At 40.9% G+C, this 13,934-nt stretch overlaps 6 protein-coding genes across 6 annotated transcripts; 2 read left to right on the plus strand and 4 right to left on the minus strand.

Moving 5' to 3' along the window:
- Positions 1–470: 470 nt before the first annotated feature.
- ATC70_006741 (uncharacterized protein) lies at positions 471–1,799 on the plus strand (the record flags this gene model as incomplete). Its single annotated transcript, XM_064826012.1, has 1 exon — positions 471–1,799. The coding sequence occupies one exon, from the start codon at positions 471–473 to the stop codon at positions 1,797–1,799; it is 1,329 nt and encodes a 442-aa protein (XP_064687526.1).
- A 2,668-nt stretch (positions 1,800–4,467) lies between these two features.
- On the minus strand, positions 4,468–6,653 carry ATC70_006742 (uncharacterized protein; the record flags this gene model as incomplete). The annotated part of the gene is made up of 11 exons (XM_064826013.1): positions 4,468–4,589; positions 4,645–4,762; positions 4,817–4,870; positions 4,927–5,184; positions 5,267–5,446; positions 5,504–5,557; positions 5,612–5,684; positions 5,745–6,085; positions 6,141–6,293; positions 6,348–6,486; positions 6,547–6,653. The coding sequence occupies 11 exons, from the start codon at positions 6,651–6,653 to the stop codon at positions 4,468–4,470; spliced, it is 1,599 nt and encodes a 532-aa protein (XP_064687527.1).
- Positions 6,654–6,972: 319 nt separating this feature from the next.
- ATC70_006743 (uncharacterized protein) lies at positions 6,973–8,750 on the plus strand (the record flags this gene model as incomplete). The annotated part of the gene is made up of 9 exons (XM_064826014.1): positions 6,973–7,007; positions 7,066–7,319; positions 7,373–7,485; positions 7,546–7,667; positions 7,723–7,842; positions 7,894–8,028; positions 8,091–8,165; positions 8,224–8,440; positions 8,508–8,750. The coding sequence occupies 9 exons, from the start codon at positions 6,973–6,975 to the stop codon at positions 8,748–8,750; spliced, it is 1,314 nt and encodes a 437-aa protein (XP_064687528.1).
- A 579-nt stretch (positions 8,751–9,329) lies between these two features.
- On the minus strand, positions 9,330–9,968 carry ATC70_006744 (uncharacterized protein; the record flags this gene model as incomplete). Its single annotated transcript, XM_064826015.1, has 1 exon — positions 9,330–9,968. The coding sequence occupies one exon, from the start codon at positions 9,966–9,968 to the stop codon at positions 9,330–9,332; it is 639 nt and encodes a 212-aa protein (XP_064687529.1).
- An 855-nt stretch (positions 9,969–10,823) lies between these two features.
- On the minus strand, positions 10,824–12,824 carry ATC70_006745 (uncharacterized protein; the record flags this gene model as incomplete). Its single annotated transcript, XM_064826016.1, has 3 exons — positions 10,824–12,197; positions 12,258–12,444; positions 12,493–12,824. 3 exons carry the CDS (start codon positions 12,822–12,824, stop codon positions 10,824–10,826), a joined length of 1,893 nt encoding a protein of 630 aa, XP_064687530.1.
- Positions 12,825–12,982: 158 nt separating this feature from the next.
- Positions 12,983–13,264, minus strand: ATC70_006746 (uncharacterized protein; the record flags this gene model as incomplete). Its single annotated transcript, XM_064826017.1, has 1 exon — positions 12,983–13,264. The coding sequence occupies one exon, from the start codon at positions 13,262–13,264 to the stop codon at positions 12,983–12,985; it is 282 nt and encodes a 93-aa protein (XP_064687531.1).
- Positions 13,265–13,934: the final 670 nt, after the last annotated feature.

Genomic DNA, 13,934 nt, shown 5'->3' on the forward strand with positions numbered 1-13,934 from the left:
AAGGCCCGAGTCGAATCAATGCTATGAAATCAAAGTTGCTGACATATGAAACCTACTTGATTGGACATGAGCATCCTGGATTATGAATGCTTTTGCCATGTTAAGGCATTGTCTCCGATCAAAATGTTTCCATTTAATGATTTGATTTCTTGAGGCTTTTTTCTTCGCATCCCAAGGGTAACATTTAGTAAATTTTTTCTCTAGTTGATATAAATACCTGGCCACAACATTTGTGCCGTTTCCTTTTTCTTCTTTCAGTCAAAAATTTAAATCAAATTTTTCAGACGTTTCTTCCACCTTGACATCTTACAAACAAATCAGAAGCAGATACAAAAAAGGAGAAAAAGAATTGATATAGTTTCTTTTACCGTACAAAGAAAAGGCTTTTTTTTTTTTTTTTTTTTTTTTTACGTATTCTTATCTTTCTTTCCCTGCACTTTCCCTCCTTGTCCTTCTCCGTCAAAACAACTATGGTTCATCTATCCAATATCTTCCATTTGCCTCAGCAAAAGTCTCACGGTAAGCCCAGCTCCAGAATCTGTTCGACACAAACTAGCAGACGGAATTCGAGGGACTCATCTGTCACTTCATCGACGGACACAACATTTGAGGAAGGCAAAAGTTGGCTGTGGAAGCAATTACACATGCACCATCAGTCTCAGCAGCAATCAAGATCGGATCAGCATCAAGCAAAACACACACAGCACAGCACGAAATTAACAGACGATACGTCCTCGAGTAGCACACCTGTTCAGCTATCTCCATCGCCGTCCAGACAGACACTCACCACCGTCAAGAGCTGCGACTCTATCAGTGATTCCGTATCAGCAGGGACTAGCAAATTGCATCGCCTGAATACAACCAATCTTCGGGAATATGGCGAATGCTATAAACGACTGGGCAAAGGTTCAACTGCCGTCATCTCTGTGTGTCGAAGCAAGAAGATCATTCCCACCTCTGATTCTCAAGGCAACAAGTCTTCCAAGCTGTATGCCATCAAGCAATTCCGAAAGCGCAACAAGACTGAATCTGAGAAGGAATACATGAAAAAGCTGACCAGTGAATTCTGCATCTCCTCTACCTTTCGTCATGTAAATGTGGTGGAGACAATTGATTTGGTACTGGACGATCAGAGTCGTTACTGCACAGTGATGGAATATTGCCCCGGTGGCGATCTGTTCTCTGTCATCATGTCAGAGCACATGACCGATGTGGAATTGTCTTGCTGCTTCAAACAAATGATGCAGGGTTTGGCGTACCTTCATTCTGTGGGCGTTGCTCATCGTGATATCAAGCCTGAAAATCTTTTACTGACGCTGGACGGCAAATTAAAAATCACTGATTTTGGTGTCTCGGATGTCTTTCGTTGTGCTTGGGAAAAGACGGGCCACAAAAGCCGTGGTCTGGTGGGCTCTGAACCTTACATTGCGCCTGAAGCGTTTGAAAAGGACCACGAGTATTGGGGCGCTAATGCGGATATCTGGTCGGCGGGCATTGTCATGTATTCCATGTGGCGTGGTGGCCATGCTTGGATTCGTGCTGACAAGAAATCCGATCGCGAATTCCGCAACTACCTTCGTCACAGTGTCACTCACTCGTTTCCAAATTTCAAAAAATTTCCTGATTCAATGCGTGAACTCATTTATCGTATGCTGGACCCCAACCCTGACACGCGTATCACTGCAGAACAAGTCTTGCAAAACGAATGGGTCCAGTCTATCTTGGTTTGCGAGAAGGGCATTGATGCCATGAACCGTGATCACCACCATACAAACATCTCCAGCCTGAAGAAGCAGTAACTGCTCCTCTTGCTCCCTTTTACTAATCCCACCTTATACATAAAACACATTTCCTAGTTGTAAATACCCCCCGCACACCTTCATTTCATCACATCATTATTTGTATCATATACAGAATTCCAATAAAAACCAACCTACTCAATGGTAAACATTTTAACCCAATACATATCATAGTAAAAGTGTTCATTTTCGAGGTCAAAAATGCGATCATTTAATTTTCGATGAAAACCATGAGGTACCCCTCATACTTTTTGGTCGATTTTTGGCCATGTTTTTTGGGTCTTCAAAAAGTTGAGCAAAGGGGCCAGTAAGTTACTACTACTCAAGTACAATTGTTTGACGTTATTCTGGCGGCTCAGAAAGGTCTACATGTCAAGATACGAAGGCTTGAAAACCATCCAATTTGGTTGTGTTTTGCTTTACAATAGCTTTTATTTACACAGCATGAATCACATCTTTGGTAACTGCAATTTACTGGAAGGGTAGTTCCATAGCCTGTGCAATTTTTAATTTGAATAGGAGGCATATTGATTTTGGTAAAGCTATTTCATGCAAATTTTGATGTGCTATGTTGTTGGTAAGTTTGATAATAATGGAAATAAGAAACCGAATTTGCTGCTTGAATACTATAGTTTTACACGTTTGCTTGGCTACGGTAAAACCCATTAAGACTAATATTACCAAATGCTGAGTTGGATGTAATCTCTCTACGCTCGACGATGGTGCCGTCCTGCGGGCTGTCGCTGTAAACATTTCAAACAGTAATACTAAAAATCTGCTATATAATAAGTAGATTTCAAACGATCAATTATTAATTTAGGGAATGAGAAATCAAATTTGTTGTTTGAATACTAAGGCTTTGCACCTTCGCTTCACTGCGATCAAGCCCTCATATAAACCAATAATGCTAACTAACGTTGGATTATGTTGTATCCACAGGTACGATATTAACAAATTAAGATAGATTTCAAAGGAAGACTAAAAAGTAACCGGATACGAAAACTTAATGATTTACTAACTGATTCAAGCACATCTTATTTATACTAAATTATCATCGCTAAAACAATCAATCCATCTTGTTGTTAAATGACTCAATACATCGAGTTTTGTATGTTCAATATCGATCGTTATGAAGGATCCGATCAGCAGTTCAGTTACGATAATACAATTCACAAATCCATCATCGTCATTCACAAGCACGAACTTTCATAATCACTATATATAACTCGACTACTGCTGAGTTACTGAACTCACGTAGCTCTACAGACTCAACAAATTACATGCTTGGTTGTCATATGTTTTGCACCTTTGCTTCGCAACGGTAAAGCTGTCATTAAAACCAATGCTATCAAGTATTGGATTCAATACCTAATTACCATGGGTTTGCACCTTTGCTTCGCTACGGTAAACCCCCCCTTCCCATTGTCGGCTTCTTCGGTAGTTTTATTCACCTTTGTCCAGCTCTCAATTCTTTGAAACAATGTGGTTGGCTTGTCTATTTTTTAAAAATATAGTTTTCCAGTATATAAAGTGAAGGTGATGTTCAGCAAGGGTACTTTAATCTATACTATAAGTGCGTTTATGCTTTGGATGGCTCTCTACTTTCGCTTCGCTTCGGTGAGAACCTACCGGCGCTGCAGCAGCTCGCGCTACCGACTGCCCTTGCGTATCTTATCAAAATACTGACACTTTCATTTTGGCCCTCCACTTACACATAAAAACCCTTCATATTATCTGTGAGTCTCATTCTTATGTGATGCTTTACATCCATATACGCATAGCTACTTCATATACGAGCAAGCAGCATACTAATATTTCCCCTTTTTAGTCCTTAGTGTCCCTGATACAGCAAAATTCGAGTGGATTTGAGCTGTATTTTCTTGTGTTCAAGGCCGTTTTAAATGGTCAGAATAGCACCAAACAATTGCTCTCACCTAGCACTTACTTCCTGACACCTTTGCTCAACTTTTTGAAGACCCAAAAAACATGGCCAAAAATCAATCAAAAAGCATGAGGTACCCCTCATGGTTTTCATCGAAAATTAAACAATCGCGTTTTTTGCCTTGATAATGGAGACTTTTACTATGGTATATCTTGAATCAAAATGTTTCTGTTGATCCAACGTAGCCACTGAAATCATCTTTGTGGAACTTTGGTATGTAAAATTTCGACATTTTGGCCAGAAACCTCTTTCCATATTTTCATAAATTGCTCAATAAGTTTATTCAAAACATCTATGTTACTTGATACCATTGGGTGCGCCTTGAAAAGCACTCCAAGAATGTATTAGGAAGCATGAGATGATCATCATACTCTGTATAGTCGAATCTGGCAAAAGAGTTGAATCAAGTCGAAAAACTACTAGAATCTGTCCAATCTGGAGTAGAATATGAGTCTGAGTTGAAACTAATTTTGGCAGCTAATGGGGTCGGCTGGCAAACTCAATGCCCTTTTCATCATGAAGGCAATACAACAGTAAGAATAGATGCTTTTGAAGCGTATGAAAAGTAGGCGGCAAATTACATAACACTATCGTTAGCCATGCTATTCTCCTTGCATTCTATATTTAATAACGCCAGTCTATCAAAATACTTATTAGATTAACTTCTTTTCTTTTTGAGGATTTAAAAGTGTTTAGGATCTATAAATTTATTATATTATGATACAGCTAGAATCCAAGATAACTATACTCTCCCAAGTGTTCGGGTGATTTATAGTCGTTATCAGCATAATACGGTAGTGGATTTGCAGTGCGCACCGCTTCAAATGTATGGTCTAGTGTATGGTGATCTACATGTCGAGTTAATATTTCATGTATGATTTAATAGCTGCTGCAATTGATTACCATTTGTAAATGTGCCTTTTTCCATGCAATTGCCACATAGATCAACTTCTTCGCTCATATCGCACATGGTACATTTGTACAATACACCTACAATGGGCTCTGCGCCACAAGAATCACACTAAATGAGACAAAGTTGAGTACACGCATTTAGTGCAAAGTTAGGATCACTTACGGCAAACCCTTCGTGAATCACTAGATCACTCGTTTCAGTTGTTCCATTCGTCGCCTAAATCACCATCGTAATCAGCAAAAGAAAAGAAGCATGGTCCATACGGGACTTACATTGCGCATCATTTCCTTGACATTTGAATCCTCCTCATCGTCTGACATGTACACAGCTGGAGGGCCCGTTGTATTCGCATAATGGCCACCGGAGATTCTTGTATTTGTAATGCCACCAGATATAGCACTGTTGTAGCCAACACCCGTGGTGCGTAATGCAGGAGGGGCAGCAGGTTTGGAGATGCGACCTTGATTTTTGGGTTTTGCTTTCGTTTTTACTTTTTTGATACCGTTATCGCCTTTAGGCATACACGAAGGCTAAGAAAATGCCACGCAGGAATGTAAGTATGAACCTTATTGATCAAAGAGAGCTTTTTTTTTTTTTTTTTTTTTTACTTACAGGAATAGTGATTCTTCCAGGAACAGGTAACCCCATTTTAGCCAACTTGATAAAGTATTTCTGCACTCTGCTCGCCACTTGCCGTGGTGTTCGCGTGCCTAATGCTTTGGATATTTTATTGAATCGCTGAGCCTGCACAGGTTCGTCTGGAAAAGTGATCAAAAGCTCTTGCAAACGTTCCTATTGTCAGTAGTGTGAGTTGTTGTCTCTTGGCTTCTCGTCTGTACCACTGTATACCTGTTCTTGGTCTGACCAAGGCTGCTTGAATGTCGGAGCACGAGATGGATCGTCCTGAATGTTGTCATGAATACAAATGCACTTGAATCCAATCAATATCCAACTTACTGAATTTGTTTCCACAGGTGTATATTCATCGGGTGTACGAGGCTCGATTGATTGAAGTCTTGATCTAATAGGACTAGTATTTGAATGAGATAAAATGCCTATATGAGTATGCTCTCCGACTGCAAAATGTTACCTTTCTGTTTCTGACATGTCCATGGTGCTCGACTGCAAATCTCTTCCAGTTTGAACAGTGGATGTTCTCCTTTTTCCTTTGCCTTTTCCAGACACGGTCCGTCTCTCTGATGGTGGTGCTATACCGCGTATTGATCTAGGGGTCGTCTTTAATCTAGGTGTTGCTTTCGTTGCGACGCTCTCTGAATCATCTTCATCCTCTGAAAAGTCTGAAACGGAATTGGCACGTGAGGGGATTTGACGCATGGCTTGTGTTGCCCTCACTAATTCTTGCTGAAGATTTTTTACAGCGACAGGTGTTGTGGCATTGGTGGTATATTCCATCGATGTGTCCAAGATGTTCTATAAAATTAGCATGAGTCGATGATGGTCTAGTTCTATATTGAAGATACTTTACGCAGTAAGCAGATCGTTTGGTCTGTAATATCAAATCATTTAAAGCAGCCTGCTGTTGCACGATTCTTGATTCAGGCAAAAAGCGGTATTTATTCCAATTGATGTTGGGCACAGCAACCACTTTTTGTAATTTTGGCATCTTGCTCTTGGATGTCTACAATAACACATTAGACAGTTGAAAGACGAATGGCAGGTTTTGTTGGCTTACCTTTTTCCTCAGGTTGCCAATGAACGTATAGGGATCCTCGAGTGCTTCAGATTTCAGAGTGCCAAGCACCTGTACATCATTAGTAGCGATTGTCAACTGCTGCTTCAGCACTTGCAATGCTTGTAGGACTGATTGATAGCTATAGAGTCAACGTAAGTACAACAGGAAACTCTCCCTACTGTGCTATACTGCAACCTACTCTTCATTCTTGTCAATGTTCAATAACTCTTCGGAAGGTTGTTCGCTGCTGTTTTCAGTTTCTAATGGAGGTTGTGGAGATGGTGTCGTTGTCGTTGTGTCAGGCATTTTGAGATATTCATGTGCATGCAATCAAGGAGATTAAATAATTGTATTGGTAAAATTGTGCGAGAATCGAACAAAGACGTCTCTTGAATACTATCTCTTGTAGACAGCCAAAGAAAAGAGAAAAAAAGCTTTTTTTTTTGCCACATCAAGCAGGTTTTTAGCCATATTGAACGATCCACAGAAAGCCTTATTAAGGCGAAAGGAGTCACCAAACAGTTCTGCGCAACAAAATCAAGCCCGAGAAGAGTGTGAATAAGAGATTACACTCCTTTAAAGCGAAACACTTGTTCTGCTTCATCGCGTATTTCTTGACCTAAAGATGATTAACTCGCTGTTTGTGATTAATAACCAAGGGTAAGCATGCCACAGATACAGTCTCTACATGGCGTTTGACTCGAGCATCTGGCTTTAGTAAAATCATCATTGAAAAGCACTGGCGTGGCATCATTTCTAGACAAATTGTCGATGTGTTCAATGACGAGTGCACCAAGTTCAAAAACTCTTTGCCTGGTTCTATGGAAGACAACAATGGAGGCAAAGGCCTATCGATGAAGGACCCTTATTTCACTCGAGAGGATGTCCCCCCTGTATTGGAGTCAAACAAGTATTGGTTGCTGAACGTATTGAGAGACGATTTAACCTGGCTGTGTCCCGTTGAAAGAGAAGGTTTGCGCGAGATCAGTGCGTTCATAGATGAGGGGACTGACAGCAGGCAATAGTGGATCCTATGCTGGTGTTTGAGTTTATTCATCGTATCATGGATATTCTGACCGATTATCTGGGAGAGGTATCAGAGTCATCTATCAGAGAAAACTTTGTCACTGTGTATCAGGTAAGAAGTTGCTGCTGCATGGACGTGGCTGCCTTGGTACTGATACTCATATCTGGCTAGTTGTTGGAGGAAATGATGGATTATGGATACCCCTTGACAACCGAACCTAATGCCCTCAAGGAGATTATTATGCCACCCACCATCATGAACAAGATGATGACTACCGTAGGAGCAGCTGCAGGGTAAGATAGAATAGAGGTGGAGCTGTGCAAAGGAAATCTGATTTGGTTTATATAGCGTGGCGCCCAAGTTTCCTCAAAGTATGTCAAACATACCATGGAGAAAGGCTGGTGTCAAATACACACAAAATGAAATCTATTTTGATATTATCGAGGAAATTGACGCTACCATCGCAGCGTAAGTATAGCAAAGGATTTGGTGAGGATATGGCCCTGACACGTTGGATAGTAATGGTACAGCTGTATCTTGCGAAGCGCATGGCAATGTGCAAGCAAATAGCAAGTTGAGTGGCATGCCTGATCTGTCGTTGAATTTTGTAAATGCCAAGGTGATTGATGATGTGAGCTTCCATCCCTGTGTAAGGTAAGATGTACTATGAATTCTGGTGCAGAGCAGAGGATAGTCAACTGATGCTTTTGACCTAGATATCGTAAATGGGACAGCGAAAAAGTCTTGTCTTTTGTCCCTCCTGATGGACATTTCAAGCTCATGTCATACAGGTATATGTTATCCAGCTGCAAAGAGAGGATTTGATATTGACTCTGATATAAATTGCAGAGCATCTTTGTCACCCTATCAAGCCATGCCGCTACAAATCAAACCGCAAATCATGCCCACTAAAAACGGAGGTCGATTCGATATCACTGTTCATCCCAGATCAACAGATGCAAAGCCCATTGAAAAGATTGTGCTCACACTGCCTATGCCAAAAAGCACAACGAGCGTCAACGCAACATGCAACTCTGGGCAATACATGTATGATCCCGCCAATAAGGTAATAGCTACACATTTCGTGATGGTCAATAGATAGCATGTCATTGACTGTTATTGTCTTTACACAGTCTATCCGCTGGGAAATTGGTAAACTTTCGCAAAGAGACAGAGCGCCTGTCTTATCTGGCACATTTAGCACAAGTGAATCCAATCCGGAAGTTGGCATGAGTATAGGCCTGGAGTTCCAGATCAACATGTACGCAGTGTCCGGCCTAAAAGTTGACAGCCTTCGATTATTCCATGAGGGATATAAGCCATACAAGGGCGTAAGAAGTATGACAAAAGCAGGCAAAATTCATATAAGAACATAAGTTTATGGAGAGCCATTATACCTAAAAATAAATAATGTTGTGCAAGTTTTCCACGATGTCAAGTGTAATCTTCTCACTTCCAAATCAGGAGCAAATTACTAAAACACACCAAGTCCGTTATTGAGCCGATGCTTTGCTAAGGAAACAGCCTCGATTAGATCAGTAATCTATTGAGTGCAAAGCGCCATGATAGTTTTGAGTAAAGGAATGTCGGACTAGAGCGCTCTCTCGAGTTAGAGCGTCAAGCATTTCTCTAGAGCAAGCTACAACTACAAGACACTACTCGGATGCGTCCTATATTGGTGGCTTTGGAATGCTGTCAGTGCCTGAATTCAAGATGCCATTCGCTGAATAGTCTGGCGCAACCTAATATTAGTAATAAATTTGACGCATCGTATGAATCATGACATATTTGATGCAACTAATTGGTTTTATTGCAATAATTCACCGACTAAGCGGGTGTCCTCGTATTGCCAGTCTGGCGTGCAAAGACATGTGAATAAGTGGGGGATAAGACGTACCTATAAAAAAAGTAAGAGGTCAAAAAATCTGCTGATAGATCCCAGTGAAAAGGCCAACTTACTTATCAGGATTTTGAACTCGACTGAAAGGAGGCAACACCTTGTTGTCAAGTGAGACCAGTGCCGAAAAACCAAAGAGGGCAATGTTACTCGCTCCTTGCTCATCACGATTCATGGTAGTTTGTTTAGCCAGCCTTTTTGGACACTCAGGGTTAAAGCATGTAACGGCACCGAGGTTCCTCTTCATTCTATTATCCTCATCACGCGCCAGTTGTTTCTGTGTCTCCTTGAAACAGGAGCAGCAAATTTTTGTAGAATTGTATTCATCCACCAATCTGACTGTGCTTCTTGTGGATAGCGTTGACATGTACGGCTTCATACTTCGAGTACTGTGGCCACGGAGGTACTGAGCATTGCGATGCCAGTTTCCTATGAAGGAAACCATCTTTGGCTTGTTGAAGGTGGACATGGTTGCAGCAGATCTGGCTTCACTGGCTACCAAATGTTGGTGAAGTTTCTTCAAGCGGATTTGTCCAGTTGCCCTTCCTTTCTGTAGCTTCTTGACTGATGGCTTCTTCCTCTTCTTTCGCCTATTGGAAAAGACAGCATTGTCGACTTTGTTGGCTGTCATTTCATACTTGACGAATGTTTCTTCGTTTCCAAGAGAGGTTGCAGGGTCAGAATACTCTTGCAGCATTTGAAACCGATTGATCGACTCAAAAAGAGTGAGAGAAGCCACTAGAAACGAATAATTCCTGAACACTGGCACTGATGCCGTCAATAATTGCAATGGGATTGACGCTCTTGCTCAAACCACAATCAAATAAATCAACAGCTTTGATATCAAAGAAAGACATCTTTTTCTGTGTCGCATGTTGGATGAGGATAACATTACCATCTCTGAGATTGGACATATAGCGGAATACCGTATAAGCAATGCATTGTGTATATCATTCTACCACAGCTCAGATTTCGTATGATACCTTGTTACAGACTATGTTACTTGATTCCATAAGCACAGTACTTGATGATGGCTATTAGATATTGACAAGGCCCATGTATTTTGCTTGCCTGAACATTTACATGAGGCACATTTCATGATTATTGAATAGTGCATGCCTCTTTTTTTTTTTTTTTTTTTTTTTTTTTTTAACTTCAAGAGATCTCGCAGCTTTTTTCAGGCACCAAATCAACAGTATTGAACATAGTAGGGTAGGTCTTGACAAAAATCACCTTTTATAGCTCTATGAAACCACTGCTTGAAGAATAATCACCTTTTATGTTAATGTTTGGATGAAAGCTTGTTCTGTTCTTAAATTGGGCACACATACAAGTTTACAATAGAATGCAATTGTGCCCTGCAACATGTTATTGCCTCCAAAAAGCGACAAGTTGAGTTAGGTTGCGCCTTAATAATCCGAAGACACAAATTGTGTCCTAGCAGTGTCCTTCGCCCCAACTAATTTAACCCATTGCACTTAAATGACACAGCTCCGGTTGAAAAAGATGGGAAAATAGTTTATTTCTACATTACGAAATGCCAAATGAATAGCTATTTAGTAAATACTTTATCCTGGAGCATCGATGTGAACGAGTTGATTTCGTGTCGAGGTACATTTCGACTAGCTTGTTGAAATCGGCCCAGTAGATCTTGCAGTTTGACATGTTCAGAGCTCAGTGTTGGGTTCAGTAAGGTCTGGAAGAAATCCGTCCAAACGTCCTTTTGCCAATAGCGTCGAATAGGCTGTAATATTGTGTACTGTTCACGGCTGGTTTTACTTGTCAGCATGGGTGTACCGTACAACAGCAGGTGTACCATAGCCGCTAATTGCCAATAGTCTGCGTGGAATGGCGGATATGGTTGATTCAGCTTTGGAAAGTCTGATCTTGGACAAGCTGGTGGCCAGTTTGCTTTACATAAACTATGCGGAGGTAATGCTGACACGTTGATGGAATGACCAAAGTCTATCATCATTAACCTTGGGAATTCAGCAATATTTCTTTCTACAGAGGAAAAGACTAGCATGATATTATCCAATTTAAGGTCATTGTGAGCAATTTGAATGTGGTGTAACTTGATCAACTCTTCCAGCAAGTGTGTGATGATGATAACAACAATTGATTCAGGCATGCAGCATTTGGAGAGACGATACAAGTTGAGAGCGTCTAGCAAGGTGCCGTTTCGAATCAGCTGCATCAACAGAAAGCTCGCATCGCTGTAGTGGTAGAAATCATACACGTCCAGTACATTGATATCAGTTGATTTTCGGCTGTGTATCTGGCAGAGTATGTAATATTCCCAAGGATGAGCAGGCTGTTGTACTTTGAGACCATAATAGGCAGAGGTTTCTGTGTGTTGAACTAAATAGACATCAGCCAGACCACCTTGGCCTAGTTGGCGCACCACGTGAAATGAGTCCTTGTCCAACATGATGGGCTTTTTCTGAACAAGCTTGCTGGATGCCTTGCCATGGAACCAAGTCTTTAATTTGACCAGAATATCATCTTGTGCACTTGATGTGTCTAGAAAGTGGTAAGTCTCACGGTCAAGTACACCACTCAGCATGAGTTGATGTGCAATAAAACCAGGATTGTGTGGCAATTGTACCACCTGCTGATGATCATTCGTCTCCTTTTCTTGGACCGGAATAACCTTGCTACTATAATGCGGGAATAGAGCAGCAGGAGTCTCCTTTTGCAATTGAAATGTAAAACCCCGTACGGTATTGTTCCCCCCTTTTTTGATACATTGACCCATGTTGATTGCGTTGTAAATGAGACCATTGTAATAGGTTTTGGCTCGCAATTCCTCATAGGAAGAATGGTGCTTGGAGCATCGACGAAGTACATTTGCGCGTGTTGCATGTTGCAATTTCAAATTGATCCAATTCAAATGGCATCTCAAAGGCTGGTTGACATTTAGCACCTACATTGTATCGACCATCAAGCTAAGCATTGGATACATGGACAGCCAAGTATTCCTTACGTTAGCTGCATGCTCTTCATGTTGATCGATTTGAGTCGATATTTGGTATGAATCCAGTGTGTATTGGCTCACATCAAAGTGCAGTGATCCAGTCGACTTGTATTCTTGCAAGATGCGATTCAGCTTGCCTAGTGGAAAAGCCCTTCGTCTGATGCCTAGTTTGAGTGTCGCCTCCACATCGCGGTATCTAGAGCACGTTGAGTCAGATAGCTATGCGCTCTCATATGAAGCTTACCGTCCTTCTTTCAATTGCTGATATGCAATAGCTTCATAGAGAAGAGCAACCTTATCGCCTATTCTGTTATCTATCAAACCAAATAAAGTAGGATAAATGAGAGGTGTACGAAGATAGAAAATATAGGTAATCCACAATCTTAGATAGCGAGGTGAGTTCTTGTAGCGAGCATCATGTTTGTAGAGCAGTAGTATCCTGAGTAGACACGACAATACTATGCTTGTCTGCTTTTCAGCTTGAATCATATTTGCCAAGTAGTGTTCATGATGCGTTAGAGGATCATCCGCCAAGTTCAAATTAGTTCTACAAGACATGGATCGTGAGAGAATCATTATAAGTAGTGTGTTACAAACAGAAGATTAACAAGAGTGATGTTTATTGAGTAGAGAGAGAAACAGAGAGGTATGACATTATTTAGGAAGAGAGAAAAAAACTGACGAATGCTATAATTAAAAGAAATGTGCTTGGATGTGGATTGCTAATGAGTAGTTTATAAAGTGTTTCTATGTTCACTGTCTTGATAGCCGGTCATAGAGTCCCAATTACCAAGAGAAAAGTCTTCCTTAGTGGCATCAGAATCGGTCGATTCCTCAGAGGTAGTACTACTCGCTGAAGCAGAGGAGCGACGCTTGTTTGTATTGAGCAATTTGGAGAATTCAGACCAAGGCATGTCCATAAAGCTAGAGTTCTTGGGGGTAGTGATACTAGGGTCCTCATTGATCAAGTTGGGGACAGTCTTGATGTGTTGGAGAAGCTTGTAACCAGGATCCATTTTAGAGTAATAGACAGAGAGAGTTTGGTAATGTAAAAGAAAGAGTTAATATGATAACCTGAAGATCACTTCTGAAATTTCAAATTTGATCCCTATTTATATGAAACTATATGCCGTGGGACATTTTGTTCCAAATACAGCTTAGTTTAGCATGATGAAAATGGGTCGGCCCATGTCCAAGTCGATTGGGTGGAATTATGGCAGCATGACTAAATGAATAGGTGAGACTAATAATAGCATCTCTTAAAATGACTCACCCCGCAAAAAAAAAAAGGTGTGTAAACTTTGCACCTAACCTTTTGAGAAATCCTTTTATTTCCGTAATACCTTTATCCAACCAATCACTGTCTAGTGGGTAGTAGTATGGTTAAACCGTGGATTTTTGGGATGAGCAGCATTTGGGATACTCTAGAACGCACCTATTTCCTTGTTTACAAATAAATGCTGTTTGTGGCATCTCGTCCGTTTTGTTTATTTTTATCATCCGCGGGCATTACGTTATCACAGCCAAGATACATGATAATGGTGCTCGGAATCATTTTGTTGCCATGGAAACGATAATGGTTTCCCCTGACAAGAGATATGTAATCATCATGCCACTATATCACTGGCACTTTGGATTCAGAATCCGCGTAGCAATGTCAATCGCTTTCTACTCATAGATACAGAG

This window comes from Mucor velutinosus (genome assembly GCF_035048745.1).
Source record: "Mucor velutinosus strain NIH1002 chromosome Unknown tig00001547, whole genome shotgun sequence".
NCBI lineage: Eukaryota > Fungi > Mucoromycota > Mucoromycetes > Mucorales > Mucoraceae > Mucor > Mucor velutinosus.